Source organism: Somniosus microcephalus, chromosome 4 (assembly GCF_052327205.1).
Source record: "Somniosus microcephalus isolate GS21.2 chromosome 4, FLI_Smic_1.0, whole genome shotgun sequence".
NCBI lineage: Eukaryota > Metazoa > Chordata > Chondrichthyes > Squaliformes > Somniosidae > Somniosus > Somniosus microcephalus.
The window spans coordinates 208,764,160-208,789,382 of record NC_140990.1 but is presented as its reverse complement, the minus strand read 5'-3'; the positions used below and the strand labels follow the sequence as shown (position 1 = coordinate 208,789,382).

Below are 25,223 nucleotides of genomic sequence, written 5' to 3'. Positions count from 1 at the left end.
TTTGCCTAGTACTTTCTCTCTAGCGATCGTGATTGTTAAGTTTCCCCCCCCCCCCGCCCCCCCACACCCCTTTGAATATCCATTATTGGGATGCTTTTAGTGTCTTCTACCGTGAAGACCGATACAAAATATTTGTTCAAGGTCTCCGCCATTTCCCATTATTAATTCCCTAGACACATCCTCTAGGGGACCGCCATTTCCCGTTATTAATTCCCTAGACACATTCTGTAGGGGACCGCGTTTACTTTAGCTACTCTCTTCCTTTTTATATACTTGTAGAAGCTCTTACTGTCTGTTTTTATATTTCTTGCTAGCTTACTCTCAATCATTTTTTTTTTTAAGTCATCCTTTGCTGCTTTTTTAAAATTTCCCAATCCTCTGGCCTTTCAGTATTCTTCACAACATTGTATGCTTTCGTTTTCAATTTGATACCATCCTTTACTTCCTTAGCCACGGATGGTTCATCCTTCTCTTAGAGTCTTTCTTTCTCACTGGAATATATCTTTGCTGAGAGTTATTAAATTTCTCCTTAAATGTTTGCCACTGCTTTTCTACATCTTACCCTGTAATATATTTTCCCAGTCCACTTTAACCAAGTCTGCCTTCATACCTTTGTTTAAGTTCAGGACACTAGTTTAAGACTTTCTCACCCTCCAGGGACATGAGCACATAAAGCTAAGCTGACACTCCAGTGCAGTGCTGAGGGAGTGCTGCACTGTCGGAGGTGCCGTCTTTCGGATGAGACATTAAACCGAGGCCCCGTCTGCTCTCTCAGGTGGACGTAAAAGATCCCATGGCACTATTTCAAAGAAGAGCAGGGGAGTTATCCCCGGTGTCCTGGTCAATATTTAGCCTTCAACCAACATAAACAAATTATCTGGTCACTTATCACATTGCTGTTTGTGGGAGTTTGCGGTGTGCAAACTGGCTGCCGCGTTTCCCACATTACAACAGTGACTCTACTTCAAAAAGTACTTCATTGGCTGTAAAGCGCTTTGAGACGTCCAGTGGTCGTGAAAGGCGCTATATAAATGCAAGTCTTTCTTTAACACACTGCACAGAAGAACTGTCTCTAAGCAAGACCTCAAAGAACAGATAATTAAAATGCCCTTAAACAGGGATGGAAAAACTACAAAAACCTACTCAGGTGCCTGAGGCTTTGTACTTACTGTATAAAGTACCTCCACTGGTGTCACAGGGCTCGTCAATATTGTGCGAAGACATCGAAGGCATGCCTCTATAAATTTCAGATCTGGAAGGAGGAGACCTATTTCGGGGGGGGAAAAAAAAGTTATTCCATTAAATGATGTATCTCAAGCCAGCAACACTCTCCAATTAACTATTTGTTCCAAAAAGGTCAAAGGTAGCCCCTCTAGTACAATTACCAGAAGCTAATAAACATCTGATATTCAGTGTCTTCTACAGTCTAGTCACACATCAGGTACGTGTGCACCAGCAGCTTTCCAATAACTTAATTAAATGGCCATTCACCATGTTGTTCACCTGGGCAGTTTGACTTGAGACACATCACAGGCAAGCCTGAGCCTCATCATACTTTCACCAGATGCTGACACGTACACATACTTCCCAGCAGGGGTCATTGGACTGTGATCAAAAACAGAAATCCTGGCTGTTCACACCTCCAACCTAGCCTCGGATGCTGAAGCCAGTTGTAGCATCCCTTCACTAACCAAGCTAACAATAACCAACAGTACAGACCAGGGATCAAGCTTGGGATCATTCTGGTCTAGATGACACAGCACTATACCACGCCAGCCATTAGGACAGATTCACATCAAACAAACAGGCACGAAGCTCACTCAAAATGCACATGCCTTCAAAACAGCAGTACCTTGTAGTAATGCTGGAATTATGTGACAGTCTAACAAAGACTTGACATTATTTTCTGTGCCCATTGCGAGACTTCCTAATACTACTGCACATTCAGTTTTAAGTTCTACAGTTGAAGCCTCTTGCTGTAGTAGGTACAGTAATCTGCAAAACAAAAGGCAATTAATAAATATTTAAACTCAAACTGTTGAAGTCAAGAAATATACAGCCAATTTTCATTTCTAAAATATGCTTGAAAAGTTACTCAAGCAGATTACACCAACTGGCCAGGTATTAGCCTTTTTAGTTCCAAGAAGTGCAAATGTTAATATTTTCCTTTAGCCAAAATTAGTGACCAAGGTGTGTATTGAGCGCCTAGGTAAATCACAAAAGGACTGTTTTATATTTGCCCTGTAAGTTAACAAGTGACCATTGGTACAAAAACTGCAATTGTACTTAATTTGTGCATTAATTACTTAACTACTGAGGAACCTAAATAGTAAATGCACTTAATGTTCCATACCACACGATGCATTCTAAGGGAGTTTAAACACAAACTGAAAGAATGTAATATTTTATCATTCAAGCCATTTCACATTTGTGAAAGAATCCCAACAGTGCATATAACAACCTACATGCATTACACCAGAATGAAAACATCAATTTTCATTATCAACAGTCTATTCCTCTTAATTCAAAGTCACTAACTGCAAGTGATCTGTTAATTCAAATTTTAGCACTAAATTCCTACTTTGCTATGTTACTTAACTCAATATTTTGGAAAATTAATTTTTAGTGCAAAAACAACTGAATTATCAGGATGCTCTCAAAGTTCTATATTTTGGGGTTTTCTTTCCTGCACAAATTAATCGATGCTCATGCTAGGAAAAGGAACACTTTCTACTTTGGCCTCCCCCAGCGTCACATTTCAGAACAGGTAGAGTGAAGAATCCTCTATTCTACTCCAATTACATTCCTTAGCCCCTTAGGAAACATCTTGGATTGCATGGGGGTGAATTTATACATGTCCCACCCCAAACTTTGTCTTGAAGTGAGATTAGCAATCTATCCCAAATCATGGGCAATTTGAATACCAATGCAGACAAGGACTTTTTTCCCTCATCAGTCCAGGTTGTAGTGTTAAGTATTTGCTTATTCTAGTACTGGTGCATTTTACAATAATTTTCTGAACTATTTAGCTGAACAGCAGCAGATATGGACTTCCAGAAGGCATTCGATAAAGTCCCTCATAAGAGACTGTTAGCTAAAGTTGAAGCTCATGGAATTGAAGGCAAATTATTGACCTGGTTAGGAGATTGGGTGAGTGGCAGGAGACAGAGTAAAGATAATGGGCAGGTACTCTAATTGACAGGATGTGACTAGTGGCATCCCACAGGGATCTGTGTTGGGGCCCCAACTATTCACTGTATTCATTAACAACTTAGATGACAGGATAGAGAACCACAAATCCAAGTTTGCCAATGACACAAAGATAGGTGGTGTTGTAAGCAGCATAGATGGAAGCATAAAATTACAAAGAGATATTAACAGATTAAAAAATGGGCAAAACTGTGGCAAATGGATTTCAATATAGGCAAGTGCGCGGTCATCCCCGGGACCTAAAGAGGATAGCTCAGAGTATTTTCTCAATGGTGAAAAGCTAGAAACAGTGGAGGTCCAAACAGACTTCGGGGTCCATGTACATAGATCATTAAAATGTCATGGGCAGGTACAGAAAATAATCAAAAAAGCTAATGGAATGCTGACCTTTATATTGAGAGGACTAGAGTACAAGGGGGTAGAAGTTATGCTACAGCTATACAAAGCCCTGGTTAGACCACACCTGGAGTACTGTGAGCAGTTCTGGGCACCACACCTTAGGAAGGATATATTGGCCTTGGAGGGAGTGCAGCCAAGATTTACGAGAACGATACCTGGACTCCAAGCGTTAAATTACGAGGAGAGATTACATAAACTAGGGTTGTACTCATGGAATTTAGAAGGTTATGGGGTGATTTAATCAAAGTTCTCAAGATATTAAGGAGAACTGATAGGGGTTTTTTTTGTTTTTTTAAATTCATTCATGGGATGTGGGCTTCGCTGGCAAGGCCATCATTCATTACCCATTCCTAATTGCCCTTGGGAAGGTGATGGTGAGCGGCCTTCTTGAACCGCTGCAGTCCGTGAGGTGAAGGCACTCCCGCAGTGCCGTTAGGGAGTTTTTTTTTTCCAGGATTTTGACCCAGCAACGATGAAGGAACGGCGACATAATTCCAAGTCGGGGTGGTGTGTGACTTGGAGGGAAATTTGCAGGTGATGGTGTTCCCATGCGCCTGCCGCCCTTGTCCTTCTAGTTGGAAGAGGTCATGGGTTTGGGAGGTGCTGCCGAAGCAGCCTTGGCGAGTTGCTGCAGTGCATCTTGTAGGTGGTACACACTGCAGCCGTGGTACGCTGGTGGTGGAGGGAGTGAATGTTTAAGGTGGTGGATGGGGTGCCAATCAAGCGGGCTGCTTTGTCTTGGATGGTGTCGAGCTTCTTGAGTGTTGTTGGAGCTGCACTCATCCAGGCAAGCGGAGTGTATTCCATCACACTCCTGACTTGCGCCTTGTAGATGGTGGAAAGGCTTTGGGGAGTCAGGAGAGGAGACACTCGCCACAGAATACCCAGCCTCTGGCCTGCTCTTGTTGTCACAGTATTTATGTGGTTGGTCCAGTTAAGTTGCTGGTTGATGGTGACCCCACAGGATATTGATGGTGGGGGATTCGGCGATGGTAATGCCGTTGAATGTCAAGGGGTGGCGGTTAGACACTCGCTTGTTGGAGATGATCATTGCCTGGCACGTGTGGCGCAAATGTTACCTGCCACTTATCAGCCCAAGCCTGACTGTCGTCCAGGTCTTACTGCATGCGGGCATGAAGTGCTTAATTATCTGAGGAGTTGCAAATGGCACTGAACACTGCAGTCATCAGCGAACATCCCCCACTTCTAACCTTATGATGGAGGGAAGGTCATTGATGAAGCAGCTGAAGATGGTTGGGCCTAGGACACTGCCTTGAGGAACTCCTACAGCAATGTCCTGGGATGATTGTATAGGGGTAGATAGAGAGAAACAATTTCCGCTGGTTGGGGAATCTAGGACTAGGACAGAACCTAAAAGTTAGAGCAAGGCCTTTCAGGAGTGAAGTTAGGAAACACTTCTAAACGTAAAGTGTGGTAGAAATTTGGAAACGGCAGTTGATGCTGGGTCAATTGTTAATTTTAAATAGGAGATTGATAGATTTCTGTTAACCAAAAGGTATTAAGGGGTATGGGGCAACGGCAGGTATATGGAGTTAGGTCACAGATCAGCCATGATCTCACTGAATGGCAGAATAGACTCGAGGGGCTAAATTACCTACTTCTGTTCCCATGTCCCTAATATAGAAAAGGATTAAACTATTACAATACCTTGGTACTGCTCCCAGGACAATCAGATTAGCTTTTTGTTTGTTATTTCCAATTACAGCATTCTTCATGTCACTGTACAAAAAAGTTAAACAGACACAAAATGGTCATTAAAAACAAGTGGTTTGATATTTCAATACTTAATTTGAAAGTAAAAGGTTTTGTTTCCAGAACTTATGCTCCTGGGTATTCTATCTCCATTCCCACACTTTTAATAGAGCCAATTTTAAACTAATAGTCTGGCTGTGGGTCCTCTAGAACCCTAGGCACATAGAGCCAGCATCAGTCTTCTGTCTTCAATTTATTTTTGGCTAGCTGCTGCACCTGTTTCCAGGTGCCATCAGCTTCTAGGAGGTCCTTCTCTACAACGCTTGGCTAGGTTATTCTTGGCCATTTTTTAAAGGGACACTCCAGGTTAAGACTATCAAACAGCCTTGTGGAGTTCACTTTAAAATCCCAGCACATTTTATGTTTCAAGAAAGTAACTTATTCCTCTCTAGGTTGATAAGGCAAGTCAAACAAAATCAAGTTTCAGTCCAAATAGCTGGAACCAAGCACTATGCCTCTGCTTTTGAAGTGAGATTTGCATCCACCATTTGCAAGACTAACTCATGAACCACTTTCTGTGTTATTTATTATGACTGATCTTGAAATGATCATTTAATTGTGGTTCATGTTTCAGTACATTCCAATCACACAGCAGCATGTATGTCAAGAAAAAACTACCACAGTTATGGTTTTCAATTAAAGGTTTTGACTTTTCCTTCCGTACCCATTTCTATATATCCAGTTATATATAGGAAATAACCAAAGTACCTTTAATTGCCATAGTTGAGACCACCATATGTTTATTCATTCCCAGAATATAAAAGATGGGGGATAGACTTGTATATACAGGGTAATCATTAAATTCATTAACTGCAGTCTGTGTGACCGATTAGCTTATGCACAAGCGAGATGTAAAACGTTGTAGTTTGCAAATTTTATGAATGAATTTTACACAAGGACCCAGAAGAGATGGATTACATATCCTCATATATACAGTACTTACATAACACCTTGCAACACCTTCTGGGGGTCAGGATCAAAGAGCCGGTCAACATAATGACGACTGCTGGCTGTAACTTCCTAAAGAGAATGAAGTGCTTAGATTAATACGTGCACTGGCAGTGCTTTCATGAACAGATTTTTGCTGTAACTAGGCAATTTCAAGGTTAACCTCACGGCCAGTCTTAAATCTACTCCTCAAATCACGAGGTTGAGTCGTTCGCAAAATAAATGTGCCTGTAAAGAGCTCATGAGCAAGAAAAGCTGTAAAAATGTGCATAATTTTACAAATAAAATGATTGCTCTCTTCTAGACCAATGTCGTCCAATAGAAATTGCTGACTAGCCACAGGTGTGGTTGTGGTAACACTTTTCACCACATGCACTAATTTTAGTAGAAAACGCCTTACACACAATACAGGTAATGTTCTTCACCTGTATATTTACTTAAACATCTACCATCATTCAGTGCAAAACTCTGCAGCCTTTCACCAAAGTTTGGAATTCAGGCATGAATTTATCAGACACAGCACATCTTATTGGAGCTTCTAGGTTTTTGTCTAGTAGTTACTGGAGGTACTCTGACTTCATCAGAATCATTGCGGAGAATGTTGACTCGCATAACGAGAAGCGCCAGACTCATGACAAGCTCTCGAAAACATTATGCGGCTTTCCCTTTGCCATGCCGTGCCTTGTTGGAGCTTGCTTTCTTCTGCTGGCCTGCAGTGGTTACTACGATCAGTCGAGCTGAATACGATGATCACTCTCTTCTGTACAATGTTGCTGGTGTTTCCACGACGCCTGTTCACCAGTGTAACACACCATTTTAGCAGGTAACCAAGGAGGAAAAGCACACACGACAATCAAAATGCACTCTACCTTCAGTATTCCCATTTTGCCAAGAAACGCACAAAAAGATTACAAGTGCACATGTTCCTGGGACTAGGGACAGGGTCACTGGCAAGGCTTGGAAGCTAAGCAGAGCCAGGCCTGGTTAGTACCTGGAGGGGTGACCATCAGGGAAGACCAGGTGCAGAAGGTCACGGAAGGAGCCCCGAGGAGGGGCGGTTGGTGAGAAGGTCACGGAAGGAGCGGCTGGTGAGCAGGCCCGGGCGGTGGGCTGAAGATTGTCGGACAGGAGGAATGGTGGAAATGGAATGGCGGCGCGCACCGACACAGCGGCTTTGCTTCTCCCAGTCATGGGAGCTTGCAAGATCACATTTCGTTGTTCATGTACTTGTGCAATGACAATAAAGTTGAATTATTAATTATTAATTATACCATGCAAATACAAGTACTGAGACTCCATGCCCAACGATGGTGTCTATTACTCTTTATATTTACTAATCAAAAATACGATTAGCCACATCTGGATTCCCAATTTGCCACTTGTGGCTAAAGTACTGGACAACACTGTACTAGATTGTTAATTCTGCATTAGACAAAAACAATTAATACTGTCGAGACTGTCAAATATTAAATATATTTAACTTCTATTTTTCTTCAACTCAAAACTTCAATGGTACTTGTTATTGCAATATAGTACTTATATAATAATGCACTTGTATCATGTGATGCATACAAATGTCACTGATGTTGAAGACAATATTATATTTTAAGTGACCATATAATTTGGCAATTGCAATAAACATTATTAAAGTGGGTTTCTTACAGGTACTGTATCGATAGACTTATAACAGCATTAAAGATACATGATGCTATTCCGCTGACTATCAAATTTTTAAAAAGTAATGCACGAGCAACATCATAAAAGCTTCATTTCATTAGCATGGTCTCCAACAGGATTCCGATGCAGTTTCAACCTTTTTAAAATGTTGGGGGTTATATCAGTGTTGCAGAGACTAGGCTCCATAGACAGCAGTAAAAAGTCTGCAATTTTCTAAAGACACACCTTCCTATTTTTTTTTTTTTTAATGCACAGGAGTATCACTATTATGGTGGAAGAGAGTGTGTATTTGGATCAACTGGGCTAGTGACTCATTAAAAGTAGCAGTGAGCCCACCAGCTCACTTACTTTAATTTAATGGATGAACTACAGAATTTGTTCATCCTAGTTTGGCATAAAAATAAAACAAAAAAGGTGACTCAACCGTGGCTAACAAGGGAAATTAGGGATAGCATAAGATCCAAGGAGAGGACATACAAATTGGCCAGAAAAAGCAGTAAACTTGAGGATTGGGAACACTTTAGGATTCAACAAAGGAGGACAAAGGGATTAATTAAGGGGAAAATAGAATAGGAGAGTAAGCTTTCAGGGAACATAAAAACTGACTGTAAAAGCTTTTATAGATATGTGAAGAGAAAAAGATTGGTGAAGTCAAGCGTAGGTCCCTTGCAGTCAGAATCAGGGGAATTTATAATGGGGAACAAAGAAATGGCTGACCAATTAAATACATATTTTGGTTCTGTCTTCACAAAGGAAGACACAAATAACCTCCCAGAGATGTCAGGGAACATAGGGTCTGATGAAAGGGAGGAACTGAAAGAAATCAGTATTTGTAGGGAAATTGATGGGCTTGAAGGCCGATAAATCCCCAGGGCCTGATGATCCACATCCTAGGGTACTTAAGGAAGTGGCCCTAGAAATAGTAGATGCATTGCTGATCATCTTCCAACATTCGATGGACTCTGGATCAGTTCCCATGGATTGGAGGGTAGCTAATGCTACCCCACTATTCAAAAAAGGTGGTAGAGGGAAAACGGGGAATTACAGACCAGTAAGCCTGACATCGGTAGTGGGGATAATGCTGGAGTCCATTATAAAAGATGTAATAGCACAGCACTTGGAAAACAGTGAAAGGATCAGACAAAGTCAACATGGATTTACAAAAGGTAAATCGTGCTTGACTAATCTACTGGAATTTTTTGAGGATGTAACTGGTAAAATAGAGAAGGGAGAACCAGTGGAAGTGGTGTATTTGGACTTTCAGAAGGCTTTCGACAAGGTCCCACGTAAGAGATTAGCGTGTAAAGTTAAGGCACATGGGATTGGGGGCAAGGTATTGACTTGGATAGAGAACTGGTTGGCAGACAAAAAGCAAAGAGTTGGAATAAACGGGTCTTTTTCTGAGTGGCAGGCAGTGACTAGTGGGGTACCGCAGGGATCGGTCCTTGGACCCCAGCTATTCACAATATATATTAATGATCTAGACAAGGGAACTAGATGTAATATCTCCAAATTTGCAGATGACTCAAAGCTGGGTGGGCGTGTGTGCTGCGAGAAGGATGCCGAGAAACTCCAGGATGATTTGGACAGGTTGGGTGATTGGGCAGAAGCATGGCAGATGCAATATAACGCGGATAAATGTGAGGTTATCCACTTTGGTGGCAAAAACAGGAAGGCAGATTATTAGCTGAATGGCAATAGATTGGGAGAAGGGGAGATGCAACGAGACCTGGGTGTCCTTGTGCACAGTCGCTAAAGGTAAGTATGCAGGTGCAGCAGGCGGTTAAGAAGGCAAATGGTATGTTGGCCTTCGTAGCGAGAGCGTTTGAGTACAGGAACAAGGATGTCTTGCTGCAGTTGTACAGGGCCTTGGTGAGACCACACCTTGAGTATTGTGTGCAGTTTTGGTCGCCTTATCTGAGGAAGGATGTTCTTGCCGTGGAAGGAGTTCAGCGAAGATTCACCAGGCTGATACCTGGGATGGCAGGAATGACGTATGAGGAGAGATTGGGTCGATTGGGCTTATACTCGCTGGAGTTTAGAAGAATGAGAGGGGATCTCATTGAAACTTATAAAATTCTGACAGGACTGGACAGACTGGATGCAGGAAGGATGCTCCCGATGGTCGGGGAGTCCAGAACCAGGGGTCACAGTCAAAGGATAAGGGGTAAGCCATTTAGGACAGAAATTAGGAGGAATTTCTTCACCCAGAGAGTGGTGAACCTGTGGAATTCTCTACCACACAAGGCAGTAGAGACCAATTCATTAAATATATTCAAGAAGGAGTTGGATATATTTCTTAAGGCTAAAGGGATCAAGGGGTATGGGGAGAAAGCAGGGACCGGGTACTGAATTTGGATGATCAGCTATGATCACATTGAATGGCGGAGCAGGCTAGAGGGGCCGAATGGCCTACTCCTGCTCCTATCTTCTATGTTTCGTAGTCACAAATCCAACTATTATGAGGGAAGACTCAGGACCCAAGCCACAGTAGAACAGCATATTCACCTCTATAATACATTAATTTCTCCTGGCCTTACTTTTTTCAGTTTCTCCAACATAGAAAAATAGGAGGAGTATGCCATTTGGCCCTTCGAGTCTGCTCCGCCATTCAATATGATCATGGCTGATCCTGCTCTCGCCCCATATCCCTTGATGCCTTTTGTGTCTAGAAATCTATCTATCTCCTTCTTAAATATATTCAGTGACTTGGCCTCCACAGCCTTCTGTGGTAGAGAATTCCACAGGTTCACCACCCTCAGTGAAGAAATTTCTCCTCATCTCAGTCCTAAATGTCCTGTGGCCCCTTGTTCTAGACCCCCCAGCCAGGGGAAACATCCTCCCTGCATCCAGTCTGTCTAGCCTGGTCAGAATTTTATACGTTTCAATGAGATTCCCTCGCATTATTCTAAACCTTAGTGAATACAGGCCTAGTCGACCCAATCTCTCCTTATACAACAGTCCTGCCATCCCAGGAATCAGTCTGGTGAACCTTCGCTGCACTCCCTCTATGGCATCTCCTAAAAAAAAATTTTAAAAAAATCACAGAAATTCTAATGACAAACACCCATGTTGTTCAGCACACTGTCAAATGACTCTTTCAATCAAAATTAGACATCTACAACTGCATATCCTCTTTCTACTACTGTTTTGTCGAGAATGGTGTATTAATACAGAGATACAACAATGGTGCGTCATAAAACCATGAAGAATCACCTGTTAAGTTTATTGCAGTCATATAAATTTGGCATCAGAGCAAGTTGAGAAAGCACTCTGTACTTCTAGTCCAAGGCTGAATTCAATCTGGATCAACTGACAGAAGTCTCTTCAAAAGGAGTTTGGCAATCCCAATTCAGATCAGTACAGGTGCACTATCCCTTATCCAAAACCCTTGGGAGCAGATGTTTTTCGGAATTCGGAATTTTTCGGATTTCAGAATAGTATTCAGAATCAGTATGTAACACACTAGCAGGGGTCTGGGCAGCACCCCGTAAGCAAACACATTAATATTTCTGCAGCGAACCTTATGAATATTCACACTGAGTGGGATAAATAAAGACTATAAATAGTATTACAGTTTATTTGTACAGTAATAATTTGGTAAATTAAATAGTGGGATAAATATAGACCATAAATACTCTAGTTACGCTCCACAAAAAAACTTTTGGTTTTCGGAAGTGCGGATAAGGGCTAGTCTACCTGTATAGATAAAAGTCCAAAACACAGGAATGCCCATAATGCTGCACCAACTATCACTGAACTGACGATCTCATTCAAAAGTCATTATAATGTCTGACTGATGTTGCTAGTTCAGAACCAATTACTGACAAATTAATAAATTAGAATGATTAGATACTGAAAAAAGCATCACTGCTGCAATAAGGAAAAAGGAACATGCACAGGAAGCTTTGCCCTCATCTGACTATTGCCATACTTGATCTGGAAATGTTAGATGAGGATTGCATAAAAAGATGGAAAATGTGTCATTCCAGGTAGACACGGCAGTTTGTTGACTACAAAATGTCAAAGAATCTATTAAAGAATTCTTGCTCTCGTCATTTATAACCAATGCATTACATGGTTGAAATCATTCAACGGGTTTATTTTAGGGTGTGTTTATGCTGCAATTTTAGCGTACTTGCAAAATTATTTCTGTTTGTGCAATGGAACGGTTGTAGCATAAGTCGGTAGTCCAGACCCAACCCAATGCCCGAGGGAAACGAGGAGAGACTTCCAGGAGGAGGCACTCTCACAACGCTTGGATTTTGACAGGTTTAAAATTCCCTCGGGGGGCGGCTCCCCGAAATTCTTGGCAATTTTAAAACATGTCTGCACTTAATTTAAATGTTCAGAAAGTAGCCCCTGCATTCTCTAAACATTTAAAGTTTAACTGCTGGGGAAGGACTAACTGCATGCACCAAGTCTTCTCCTAGGCAGGACAACTAAAATACAAGAGAGGTGTTTAAGGGCACCATTAGACAGCTATCCTTTAAATAGAAATACCTCAGTTCCTATCCTCTCCCCCTTCCCCCATTAACTCAACAAACATACAGAACAAAATGAACAGCCAGTGAGAAAAAGCAAACATAAAAATCACACTACATCCACAGATGCTGCCTGAACAGCTAAGTGTTTCTAGCATTTTGTTTTTATATCAGATTTCCAGCACCCCCAGTATTTTGCTTTTGATTTTGAGTGTTTAATTCCTGCCACTTCACTTCCAAGAATGCCCACCTTGAAGAGGTTCTGCTGTTCACATGACAGGATTTCCAGTTGTCACTTACATGGTTCGCCTTCATTACTTTCTTTTTCCCTTCTCGTGTTTGATCAGGTATCTACTAAAACTCCCTTTCACAGCCACATCTCTGGCTCAGACTTATTACACATGGATTCCAACTTAAATCCTACTTTTATGTTTCGGATCCACCCATGATTATAGGTATCTCCATGATCTGCAGCGTTTTTCGAACCGCTGCCTTTGCCGTTTCCCGAGACCCACGCGTAACACTCACTTTTTTGATAGCAGATGCGGGTAATGGTTCTGCTGTAACCAGTTACACCTCCTCTGGACTCGTCTTTTGTTTCTTTATTGTCCCCTTTTGCCTTGCACCATCATCCCTTTTGTCATTTAATCACTCCTGCCCTCCACCCCATCACATACCTTCCCCTCTGTTTTTTCCTTCCACACCCACCCCACCCTTTCCCCTGGCTCATTACTTGCTTATAAACTGTTAAATCTCTTGACTTCTTCCAGTTCTGTTGAAAGGCCATCAACCTGAAACTTTAACCGTTTCTCTCCACATATGCTGCCTGACCTGCTGAGTGAGCCCAGCATTATCTGTTTTATGGTGGAATTAAGCTACTGCATTCAGGTTTTAGAAGTTCTTTCAAAACTAAAGATGATAATTATCCACAATAAAAAAATTGAGTGGGAGGAGTCTGATGAGTTATACAAATGAGAAATGAAGACAAGAAAGAACGAAACAATAACAAAAAGTTTATATAGCGCCTTTCACAACCTCAGGACCTTCCAAAGCGTTTCACACTCAATGCGTCAGCCGTCGCTCAGTGGGTAGCACTCTCGCCTCGAAGTCAGAAGGTTGTGGGTTCAAGTCCCACTGCAGAGTCTTAAGCACAAAAATCTAGCCTGACACGAGTGCAGTGTCTTTTGGATGAGACATTAAACCAAGCCCCATCCGCTCGCAGGTGAACGTAAAAGATCCTATTTCGAAGAGGAGTTAACTCCAGTGTCGTGGCCAATATTTATCCCTCAATACATAACAAAAACAGATGATCTGGTCATTATCACGTTGCAGTTTGTGGGAGCTTGCAGTGTGTAAATCGGCTGCCGCATTTCCTACATCACAACAGTATTTCATTGGCTGTAAAGCACTTTGGTGCGTCCTGAAGCCGTGAAAGGCGCTATACAAATGCAGTCCTTTCTTTAATGAAGTACTTTTGAACAGTAATGTAGGGAAGTGTGGCAGCCAATTTGCACACAAGGTCTCACATACAGCAGTGAGATAAATGGTCAATTAAACTGTTTAGTTATATTTGTTAAGGGCACCTGGCCAAGTAAAAATCTAAAAGAATGCTTTAACAGCCCAATTAGAAAGTTCATAGAATTAGAATGAAATATAATTTAATAACTAATACCACTCAACTTATGAAAATGTTACTTTTGAAGATAGAGAGAATAATGGATACCTGTGGGTAATTGGGGTTAGATGATTTGGACTTGGGAGCAGAATCTTGAAATTTGTTGACAAAAAAGGTTTGGGAAACAACTGTAAGACTTCAGAAAAACAGATGTGTTACTGGGATGGGCAGACAAGTGATAGAAGCAATTTAAAGTGGATCAATGGGAGGCAATACGTTTTGGGAGGAAAAACAATAGGGGTATACAGTCAATGAAAAGACGCTTTTGGGTGTGGCTAAACAGAGCCCTGGGGCTCAAAAACAAATTTCCTGGAAGCGTGAGTGCAAAGAGTAAATAAGTAATGATAAATTTATACAAAACAGTGGTTCAGTCACAGTTAAGATTGCTGTGTGCGATTATGGGTGCCCCATTATAGAAAGGACATTAAGGCCAGTACAGCATATTGCACCAGGATGATGGCAGGGAAGGGAAACTATCGTTAAGAACAGACTTGAGAAGCAGAGGGTGAGGAGTTGATTTAAGAATTGAAGAGGCTTTTTTTTTTAAATTATGGCATGTTTGATAGTGAAAAGGGAAAGACAATTTCTTCTGGTTGAGGAGTTTGATGATGAATCAATTGAAAATGATCACCAAGAGAGTTGTCCAATATAAATCGCTGGCATGGCTACACCACTTTAACCACATGCACTAACGTTAGTAGAAAATATCATACACATAGTACAGGTAAATGTTCTTCACAATTGGCCACATGTGGCTAGTGGCTAATGTACTGGACAACACTGGGTTAGGGGAAATGTCTTCACACAGGATTGTTGGAGCATAGAATGCTTTGCCACAGGGAACAGTTGAGTCAGAGACCATTGCATCTTTTAACGGAAAACTGGATAAAGACTTAATGCAGAGTAAGATATGGGGAAAGAGTAGGCCAGTGGGAATAGTCTTGGATTGCACCAGTAAAAAAAGCAGACACAATTCTGTGCTGTAAACCAAAGAATCTCCCCAAGAGGTTTAGATGGCAACATTTAATGAGAAACAAGTGTCTTAAAGCATTGCTCAGACCCAGAGATAAGCAGTAATCAGTCTCTGGGTATCTACTCTTTGGGATACCAGAGATTTTGCTTTAACCAAGTGGGGGAGTGGAATGGGCAGTTGTGTGTTTTTCTCTTAAAAATCCCATTAGTGTTCATCACAGACATAGAATCATAGAATGATACAGCACAGAAGGCCACTTGGCCCATCGGGCCTGTGCCAGCTCTTTGAAAGAGCTATCCAATTAGTCCCACTCACCTGCCTTTTCCCCAGAGCCGTGCAAATTTTTGAGTGCACATCAACACCTGCGCACTTTATGCAATCAGTCCTTGAAGGTACTCACTAAATGATGTAACCACTCGAAGTTTCGTTGCAATCTGCAGCGGGGTTACCATAAAGGATCAGTACATTCTTCTGAAAAAACTGCAACATTTGGCCCAATTTTGGCCTCAAATAGCATTAAAATTATAAAAATAACAGAAAGGCTGAATCTAATCTGACTTAACAGTAAAACCTTCCTATAATGAATACTACATTGCCTGCAACTCCTGCTCCACCCGACTATGCTACGCCCTGCCAAAAAACAGTAATCAAGAACAAAAAGACAACATTTCAGCATCTGATGTTTTTATCTAAATACATAAGCAATAGCAATCAGGCATAAGCTTTATATCTATCTCAAATCTATAATGTATTAAACTATCAAAATTTCAATTCTCCTTCTTGTGAATATTTCTTCCCTTTTGCATGACAAATAACAGACACCAGTGGGTTTCATTTAAAATAACAGAAAATGCTGGAAAAACTCAGCAAGTCAGGCAACATCCGTGGAGAGTGTTTCTCTCTCACACCTGGCAGCTATCTTTTGCCCTGCCAGTACACTTTACACCTAATCACAGCCTATTACCATCTCGTCTAGCTTCTAATCTCTTTTATTTCTTTTGGTTCTTTTATTCTTTTGTCCGATCGCAGCCCTGCCTTCGATCTAGTTCCTTTTCTCTCCAGTTTTGAAGAAGGGTCAAACCCGAAACGTCAACTCAAATTTCTCTCCACGGATGTTGCCTGACTTGCTGAGTTTTTCCAGCATTTTCTGTTGTTATTTCGGATTTCCAACATCTGCAGTATTTTGCTATCGTACTAGTAGTGGGTTTCATTTGCTGTTTTCACATTAGTAAAAATTTTTGCCAGTGGTATTTTAAAATAAATGGATTAGCAGTGTTAAAATAACAGAAATTTATGCAAACATGTTAGCCAGTGTGCTAAAACAGAACAAATTAAACCCACTGGAGTTGTAATCATGCAATCCGATTCACAAACTACAAAAGCAAAGCTCAAAGTACCAGGTTACAAACATCTGAAGACTTACATTAAAGTCATTAACTCCATTAGGTTCTAGTGTTCCTTACATTTTCAGAGGAATTAAAATTCTCAGTGCAGTATTGAATAAAAAGCATGGAACGAGATAAAGCGATTCAGCCAATCAAGCACATTTCTTTCACAAACCAGTTCCATCGTAAACTACCCAACACACACAATCTCTGAAGGAAGGGTTCAAAGAGATTCGCCTACCCTCACAAGCAAAGCAAACCCGAACCCGCTTTCCTAAGCATAACCTCTTCATCGTCCCATGTCCCATAGCCTTTGATCATTTACACTTGTACTTAATCCTCATTATGAAATGTCAGCCATGGCTCAGTTGGAGGGGGCACCCTGGCCTCTGAGTTAGAAGGTTGTGGGTTCAAGTCCCGCTCCAGGGACTTGAGCACAAAATCTAGGCTGACACGCCAGTGCATAGAGGGAGTGCTGCACTGTTGGAGGTGCCATCTTTCGGAGGAGACGTTAACCCGAGGCCCCGTCTGCTCTCCCAGGTGGACGTAAAAGATCCCATGGCACTATTTCAAAGAGCAGGGGAGTACTCCCCAGTGTCCTAGACAATATTTATCCCTCAATCAACATCCCAAAACAGATTATCTGGTCAAATCTGTTTTTGGGAGCTAGTTGTGTGCAAATTGGCTGCCGCGTTTCCTACATTAAAACAGCGACTACACTTCAAAAGTACTTCACTGGCTGTAAAGCGCTTTGGGACATCCGGTGGTCATGAAAGGCGCTATATAAATGCAAGCCTTTCTTTCTTTAACTCAGTCCCATTCCTTGGCAAGTAGTCATTCAGCTTTTTTTTGGAGAGTTAATTTATACACCATTACTAGTTTTAGCTGGGAGTTTATTCCGTGATTGTTTACAGAATGGTATTACACCCCTCTTTCACATTATTGTAGGTTTAGCAGAAGGTAGCTTACAACAGACCATACATACATAATATACAAAATATCCTGTTTTATGCTTGTTATTCTGCTTTCCATTTTATTATAAATTAACAGCCATGCAAATGTTTGCTACACTCCTTTTCCACCCATTTACTTTCCATGTAACAGCACATTGGTCTCATGCAACAGTAATTTAATTAGCCCAGGAACCAATGCCATGTCATTTATCTATTTGAAGACATTATAGTGCCAGTTATTTTCCACTTACAGTAAACTACCAATACTAATTAGAAAGAAATGCATTGCTACGATACTTCCAATCACCATACTAGTGCCACTGAACAGTGGAATGATGTCCCTTACCCCTTCTAGTATTTATTCTCTCATTTGAGATCAGATCCATCATCCCAGCAGTATTGGGATCGAACTTCTCATTGTATTAAACAGCTGGGTTCAACCATGAAAAAGTCCAATGTTGGTGCAACTCAAGGAAATAATCATGTTGCCCCTCAGGTCATATTATGTAACAAATGAAAAAGGGCCATTTAATAAATCACAAGCTTGTCACACCTACTGAAAACCATCCCTCTATCTGAAGTATTCATAAAAATGAATTGACATGCGCCTACCAATAGTTGGTGCAACTTTCTACTTTTATTAATCTATTTTAGTGCCCCCTTTTCTTGCTTCCATTGTAACACTGAATTCCACTGTTCTGTAGTGTGAAAAGTCATGAAACTGCAGAATTAAGTGACAATGACCACCAAAGGACCAAAATACATAATCCAATTTCAAGTTATCAAACAGAACAAGCATTGTTTGCCCTAGTTCATTAAAATTTACAGTGCCCAATTACCATCAGCCAATGGAAAACTAAAATATGCAAATCTTAACTACTGTGAAATTCTAAGCAAGACTCCTCCCTAGAAGTATCAGGAATCTGTATTATGTAACTTGTCCCTTTTAGTCATACCAACAATTTTTTGAACAAAGGGTTTCATTTTGGTAAATCCTAGATCTGGTTTAGTAGCCATATGCCAACAGGACTACAAGCTCCAGTAAAATAAAAGGGTCACAAGATGAATACTACAGGTGTCCTAAACCCATTTGGGTGGAGGGGAAAAATCCTTAAAATGTGCGCTTGGAAGCAGTATGCTCCTTATTCTTTTATAAAAAACAGCAACTCGAGAATTAAACTAGAACCAGAAAATTGCAATCGATTAAACACAACTAATTTGCGCAACTAAGATGTAAAAAAAAAAATCAGGTTTTTAAGCATACTTTCTGGTGGAGAATTACAACATTGCATAGCAATATTTACTCTGCAAAAAATTCTATAAATCAATCATTCAAAGTCCAAAGCAGGCCCAATAATAGTCAGTATTCAGATGGCTTAACTTGTGTATCCTTTTGAAAGAGAAATGATACATGCCACAAATGAAGATAGCTGAGCAAGCAGATTGGAATCAGGTCCCTGAACTGTAATCAGCAATTTCATGCAGAACTTTGACTAAACAATGGCTAACTGGAAGATTATTTTGCAAATGGTATGCTTCTTCTTTCTTTCCTGCATACAACAATAAATGCCCTAATGTCTCAGCATTGCAATACATAATCACTGCTTCAGTAGGAAAAGATGTGAGCTCTAACAATGTTGATAAAACGATACCAAATTTCTCTCCATAAGCAAAATCAGAGTTATGCCATTTTAATCAATATTCTATTAGACAAAAGATTTTTTACTACAAAAGTTCAGTAATAAAAATACATCAACAAATGCTTTATTTCATATTGCCACATTGAAGGTTGCAGTGATCTTGAGGAAAAGTAGCAGCTAGTACTTTTTCTTTACAGTGAATATATTGTGGCATAAAGTAACTTTGCAACAAAGGTAGCCTTGGGGCAGAACATTTCAAAAGCAGTTGATATAATTGAACAACCAAATGTGGAAATAACTTAATCCTCTCCTATCTGTGCCTAGTGTTTCATATGGCAGTACCCTAGCACCAATATTGCAGAGTTTGAATATTGGGCTCAGATAAAGAGCTAGGGATCAACACAGACAAGGTATAATTTGCTTTTCTCAATAGAGAACTGGTTGGCAGATAGAAAGCAAAGAGTTGGAATAAACGGGTGGTTTTCCGAGTGGCAGGCAGTGACTAGTGGGGTACCGCAAGGATCGGTCCTAGGACCCCAGCTGTTCACAATATATATTAATGATCTGGACGAGGGAATTGGATGTAGTATCGCCAAATTTGCAGACGACACAAAGCTGGGTGGGAGGGTATGCTGGGAGGCGGATGTTGTGAAACTCCAGTACGATTTGGACAGGTTGGGTGATTGGGCAGAAACATGGCAAATGCACTATAATGTGGATAAATATGAGGTTATCCACTTTGGTGGCAAAAACAGGAAGGCAGATTATTTGAATGGCAATAGATTGGGAGAAGGGGAAGTGCAAAGAGACCTGGGTGTTCTTGTGCACCAGTCGCTGAAGGTAACCGCCTGCTGCACCTGCATGCTTAAGGCAAATGGTATGTTGGCCTTCGTAGCAAGAGGGTTCGAGTACAGGAACAAGGCTGTCTTGCTGCAGTTGTACAGGGCCTTGGTGAGACCGCACCTTGAGTATTGTGTGCAGTTTTGGTCGCCTTTTCTGAGGAAGGACGTTCTTGCCATGGAAGGGGTGCAGCGAAGATTCACCAGGCTAATACCTGGGATGGCAGGAATGACGTACGAGGAGAGATTGGGTCGATTGGGCTTGTACTCACTGGAGTTTAGAAGATTGAGAGGGGATCTCATTGAAACCTATAAAATTCTGTCAGGCCTGGACAGACTAGATGCAGGAAGGATGTTCCCGATGGCCGGGGAGTCCAGAACTAGGGGTCATAGTCGAAGGATAAGGGGTAAGCCATTTAGGACTGAGATGAGGAGGAATTTCTTCACCCAGAGAGTGGTGAACCTGTGGAATGCTCGACCACAGAAGGCAGTGGAGGCCAATTCATTAAATATATTCAAGAAGGAGTTGGATATATTTCTTAAGGCTAAAGGGATCAAGGGATATGGGGAGAAGGCAGGAACAGGGTACTGAATTTGAATGATCAGCCATGATCTCGTTGAATGGCGGAGCAGGCTCAAGGGGCCGAATGGCCTACTCCTGCTCCTATCTTCTATGTTTCTAATTGCTCACCTCATTTACTGAAGATGTTGATTCTTTGCCGGCACACATGTTCCACAACCACCACCTTCCCCAAATGGCCATTAATTATGAAAGAGCCTTGACATTGACCATTCAACCACAAAGGGTATCATAGCTAAGCCAGTGCGGAGGGGTAGGATTGTGTGCTGCCTTTCCGTTTCCTAAGGCCACGGACACTATTTAAAGCACACCGCCTGCTGCTGCCTAGCCCAGAAGGTCTAATCATTTTATGCCTAGTTTGTTAATAAACCTGGTTCAATCCCAAGCATGTGCTGAGTTAGCAGATTTCAACCAGAATAACCATGGGGGCCCCAGGGCTGGTGGAAAGTGGGAAGGCATCAGGCAAGTGTCTCTGTACCCAGCATCCCCAGCTGAAAACTGTGTCTCCGCGGACACTGAGTGAGGGCAGGTGTGGACTTGGCTGTGGTGTCTCCTGATTGAACAGTATGCTGACACTCACTGTTGAGCTCACACATGAAGAACAGCTACTTTAATAAGTTCCAGAGGACTGCTCATATTTCTGTAGAATCATCCTGCAGCATAAACTACCACTTTCAGAACAGTGGGAAAAAGATGTAGTTTTTCCAAACTTTTCCCCATTAAAAGCCAGACCACCACATTAACTGTGGAGTGAAGAGGTTGACAATTAACTGTATTCCTAACCAGATTAATTTCCATTATGCTACGTTTACAAAGCAAAGTTCAACATAAACCAAATCATTCAAAATTTGGACCAGATTAAGAAAAGTTCAACTTCATCAAATGAATGCTCAATTTTTCTGAATCCATTTAGAACATTTTTGGTTTTGCTACAAGAAAGCTGCCTCAGCTTTCAGAACTCCTACATTACAATAGTGACTACACGTCAAAAGTACTTCATTGGTTGTAAAGCGCTTTGAGACGTTCGGTGGTCATGAAAGGCGCTATAGAAATCCAAGTCTTTCTTTCTCTCTGCTGTACAATGGAGATACTATATATATATTTTATGTACTATATAACAGCCCAGGCTGAATCAGTCCCCAATCTAGCTGGGCAAGGACAGGCATCAGAAAATGGCCTGTTTGTGCTGTACATTGTGTAATTCTATGTTAAAAAAATTAAGTTAGGTCACAGGTAGAGTTTCAGAAACGCTGGGCTGGGAAAATTGGGGCCTACAGGATTCTAAAACAGGATGTAATCAAGCAATCCTAATATTTTACTGCGCAGCATGCAGATGCATCACACTGATAAAGAGTGCACTTTGCCACCAACAAACAATTGATAGGGTGATTTGCAGACAACAGTTTGACAATCCCCATATTGAAATATCAGTTGTTTGTTGGTGGCAAATTCAATTGTTTATTTTCTCCACAGAAGTCACTGGGATGTAGAATCATTTAAACAGCAGTCTATCACTATTATTATGTCACTAATGAAGGCCGGTGTCTCGGGCGGCCGGGTGTCTCGGGCGGCCGGGTGTCTCGGGCGGCCGGTGGCTCGGGCGACCGGTGGCTCGGGCGACCGGTAGATCAGGTACTGGAAATACCTCTCGATAAAGGTTGCAGAAACACCAGTATGTTTAAACTATAAAAGAATTGCATTTATATAGCACCTCTTACGACCTCAGGACATCCCACAGCACTTTACAGCCAATGATGTACTTTTGAAGTGTAGTCACTGTTGTAATATAGTAAACGGGGCAGCTAATTTGCACACAAGGTCACGCAAACAGCAATGTGATAATGACCAGATAATCTGTTTTAGGTGTCGGCTAAGGGATAAATTTTTTTATAAAGGGATAAATATTGGCCAGGACAACGGTGAGAATTCCCTAGCTCTTTGAATAGTGCTGTGGGAGGGCAGACCTAAAATGTCTTATCCGAAAGACAACAACTCCAACAGCGCAGCACTCCCTCAGTACTGCACTGGAGTGTCAGACATAGAAACATAGAAGATAGGAGGAGTAGGCCATTCGGCCCCTCAAGCCTGCTCCGCCATTCAATGAGATCATGGCTGATCATCCAAACCCTGTCCCTGCCTTCTCCCCATATCCCTTGATCGCTTTAGCCTTAAGAAATATATCTAACTCCTTCTTGAATATATTTAATGAATTGGCCTCAATTGCCTCCTGTGGTAGAGAATTCCACAGGTTCACCACTCTCTGGGTGAAGAAATTCCTCCTCATTTCTGTCCTAAATGGCTTACCCCTTATCTTTAGACTGTGACCCCTGGTTCTGGACTCCCCCGCCATCGGGAACATCCTTCCTGCATCTAGTCTGTTTAGTCCTGTTAGAATTTTATAAAAGTTTCAATGAGATCCCCTCTCATTCTTCTAAACTCCAGCGAGTATAAGCCCAATCGACCCAATCTCTCCTCATACATCATTCCTGCCATCCCAGGTATCAGTCTGGTGAATCTTCGCTGCACTCCCTCCATGGCAAGAACATCCTTCCTCAGATAAGGCGACCAAAACTGCACACAATACTCAAGATGTGGTCTCACCAAGGCCCTGTACAACTGCAGCAAGACATCCTTGTTCCTGTGCTCGAACCCTCTCGCTACGAAGGCCAACATACCATTTGCCTTCTTAACCGCCTGCTGCACCTGCATGCTTACCTTCAGTGACTGGTGCACAAGGACACCCAGGTCTCGTTGCACTTCCCCTTCTCCCAATCTATTGCCGTTCAGATAATAATCTGCCTTCCTGTTTTTGCCACCAAAGTGGATAACCTCACATTTATCCACATTATACTGCATCTGCCATGCTTCTTCCCAATCACCCAACCTGTCCAAATCATACTGGAGTTTCTCGGCATCCTCCTCACAGCACACACGCCCACCCAGTTTTGTGTCGTCTGCAAACTTGGAGATATTACATCTAGTTTCCTCGTCTAGATCATTAATATATATTGTGAATAGCTGGGGTCCTAGGACCGATCCTTGTGGTACCCCACTAGTCACTGCCTGCCACTCGGAAAAAGACCCGTTTATTCCAACTCTTTGCTTTCTGTCTGCCAACCAGTTCTCTATCCAAGTCAATACCTTGCCCCCAATCCCGTGTGCTTTAACTTTACACGCTAATCTCTTATGTGGGACCTTATCGAAAGCCTTCTGAAAGTCCAAATACACCACATCCACTGGTTCTCCCTTATCTATTCTACCAGTTACATCCTCAAAAAATTCCAGTAGATTAGTCAAGCACGATTTACCTTTTGCAAATCCATGTTGACTTTGTCCGATCCTGTCAGCCTAGATTTTGTGTTCAAGTCTCTGGAGTGGTACTTGAACCCACAACCTTCTGACTCAGCCGAGGAGCGCTACCCACTGAGCCACGGTTGACACTTTAATTCTTAATACTATGATCTGGACTCTCAATAATTAGCTCTGTTCCTATATAAATTTAGTTCCAAACTTCACCTCAGTCTATGTTGTGCAGTATACTTCTACAGGTCGGTTGAGTTTTTTTCGACAGGTAACGAAGACCTTAAATGTGTTGAAGGAAGCTAGAAAACACTTCCCGTTTAAATGATTTAATAAATACATACTTACACAGTGAAAACGATGCTGTGAAACAAATTATATGGTTTGCCGGTTAAACTATTTCTACACCATCGGTTATTTACTGGTTTCTGAACTAAAGGAATTGCGATTCCTTTACGATTTAAAGGGGCGGCTGCTGTAGAATAGCGAGTGTGAACATGGATACAGAATGAGTAAATAGGTTCTCTCTGTCCGGACGAATCCAATTATAAAAAAGGGACACATACAGAAAAATATATTTTTTTAAATATGCCACAATGTCAAGGGTTACATGTGATTAAACAAGATTTGCATCCATGCAGTTCGTTTATTAAACGGTCAGTGAAATATAGGGATTCCGGCCTAGCCTGGCCGGTACTTCAAGAAGGCGGAGGTTTACTGTAACTAGCATGAGGCCCAAGCCGGGAGCTGCAGCATGACGAGATTGCCAGAGAGACTAGTGTTCAACACACAACAGCTAAGCTGGGCCGGGCCGCGGAAACACCGCCCGCCTCCTGCTGCTGCCTCACAGCAGACATGTCGGCCCTTCGCTCAGGGCCCCTGAAGAGGCGGAGTGGGAGGAGGGCAAGTCAGGGCGGGCGGGCGATATACTCACCGAGAGCACGCTCATCCGGATCGGGGCCTCCAGCAGACACGCCATCTTCAGCCGCAGAGCCGCCCGAGCCCACTGGCCGGGCCCGGCACCGCACTTTCCACACCGCGCAAACCACACCCGCACAATAAACCGCGCGGCCTTCACATGGCAGACTTTGCACCGCGCCCCCCCGCCCGCCGGTTTATTGGTTTTGTTTTGTGTTTTATTTATTTTTTTAAACACTCTCGCACCAAATTTATCGAAAGTGAGGCTTTGAATTATTGATATTTACCTTATCCATTAGCAGCAGATTCGGATAAACTGCAAATTATTGCTTGGAGATTTTTTTTGTCCAATTATACAGTTTTGCGGTAATATACATCTATTTGCGGTGGTTTGCGGACCGGTTTTTGTTTAGTTATTGTCTCTCCGCTCTTTCTTTGCTCTGGCTGAAAGTGTTGAATGTTGCGGCGC

At 41.9% G+C, this 25,223-nt stretch overlaps 1 protein-coding gene across 3 annotated transcripts in view; it reads right to left on the bottom strand.

Moving 5' to 3' along the window:
- The window catches only part of armc8 (armadillo repeat containing 8), a 135,690-nt gene extending 110,489 nt beyond the window's left edge, over positions 1-25,201 (bottom strand). The window contains exons 1-5 of one of the 3 annotated variants that reach the window (XM_085985776.1): positions 25,042-25,201; positions 6,326-6,402; positions 5,278-5,349; positions 1,853-1,995; positions 1,170-1,267 (exon numbers count right to left, since the gene is read on the bottom strand). In XM_085985776.1, the coding sequence (XP_085841902.1) occupies positions 1,170-1,267; positions 1,853-1,995; positions 5,278-5,349; positions 6,326-6,402; positions 25,042-25,050 (399 nt within the window). In that variant the 5' untranslated portion in view covers positions 25,051-25,201. Of the gene's footprint in view, positions 1-1,169; positions 1,268-1,852; positions 1,996-5,277; positions 5,350-6,325; positions 6,403-24,770; positions 25,020-25,041 lie in introns of those variants that run through there. The other 2 variants (XM_085985775.1, XM_085985777.1) reach the window with 2 other exon arrangements.
- Between the last annotated feature and the right edge of the window lie 22 nt (positions 25,202-25,223).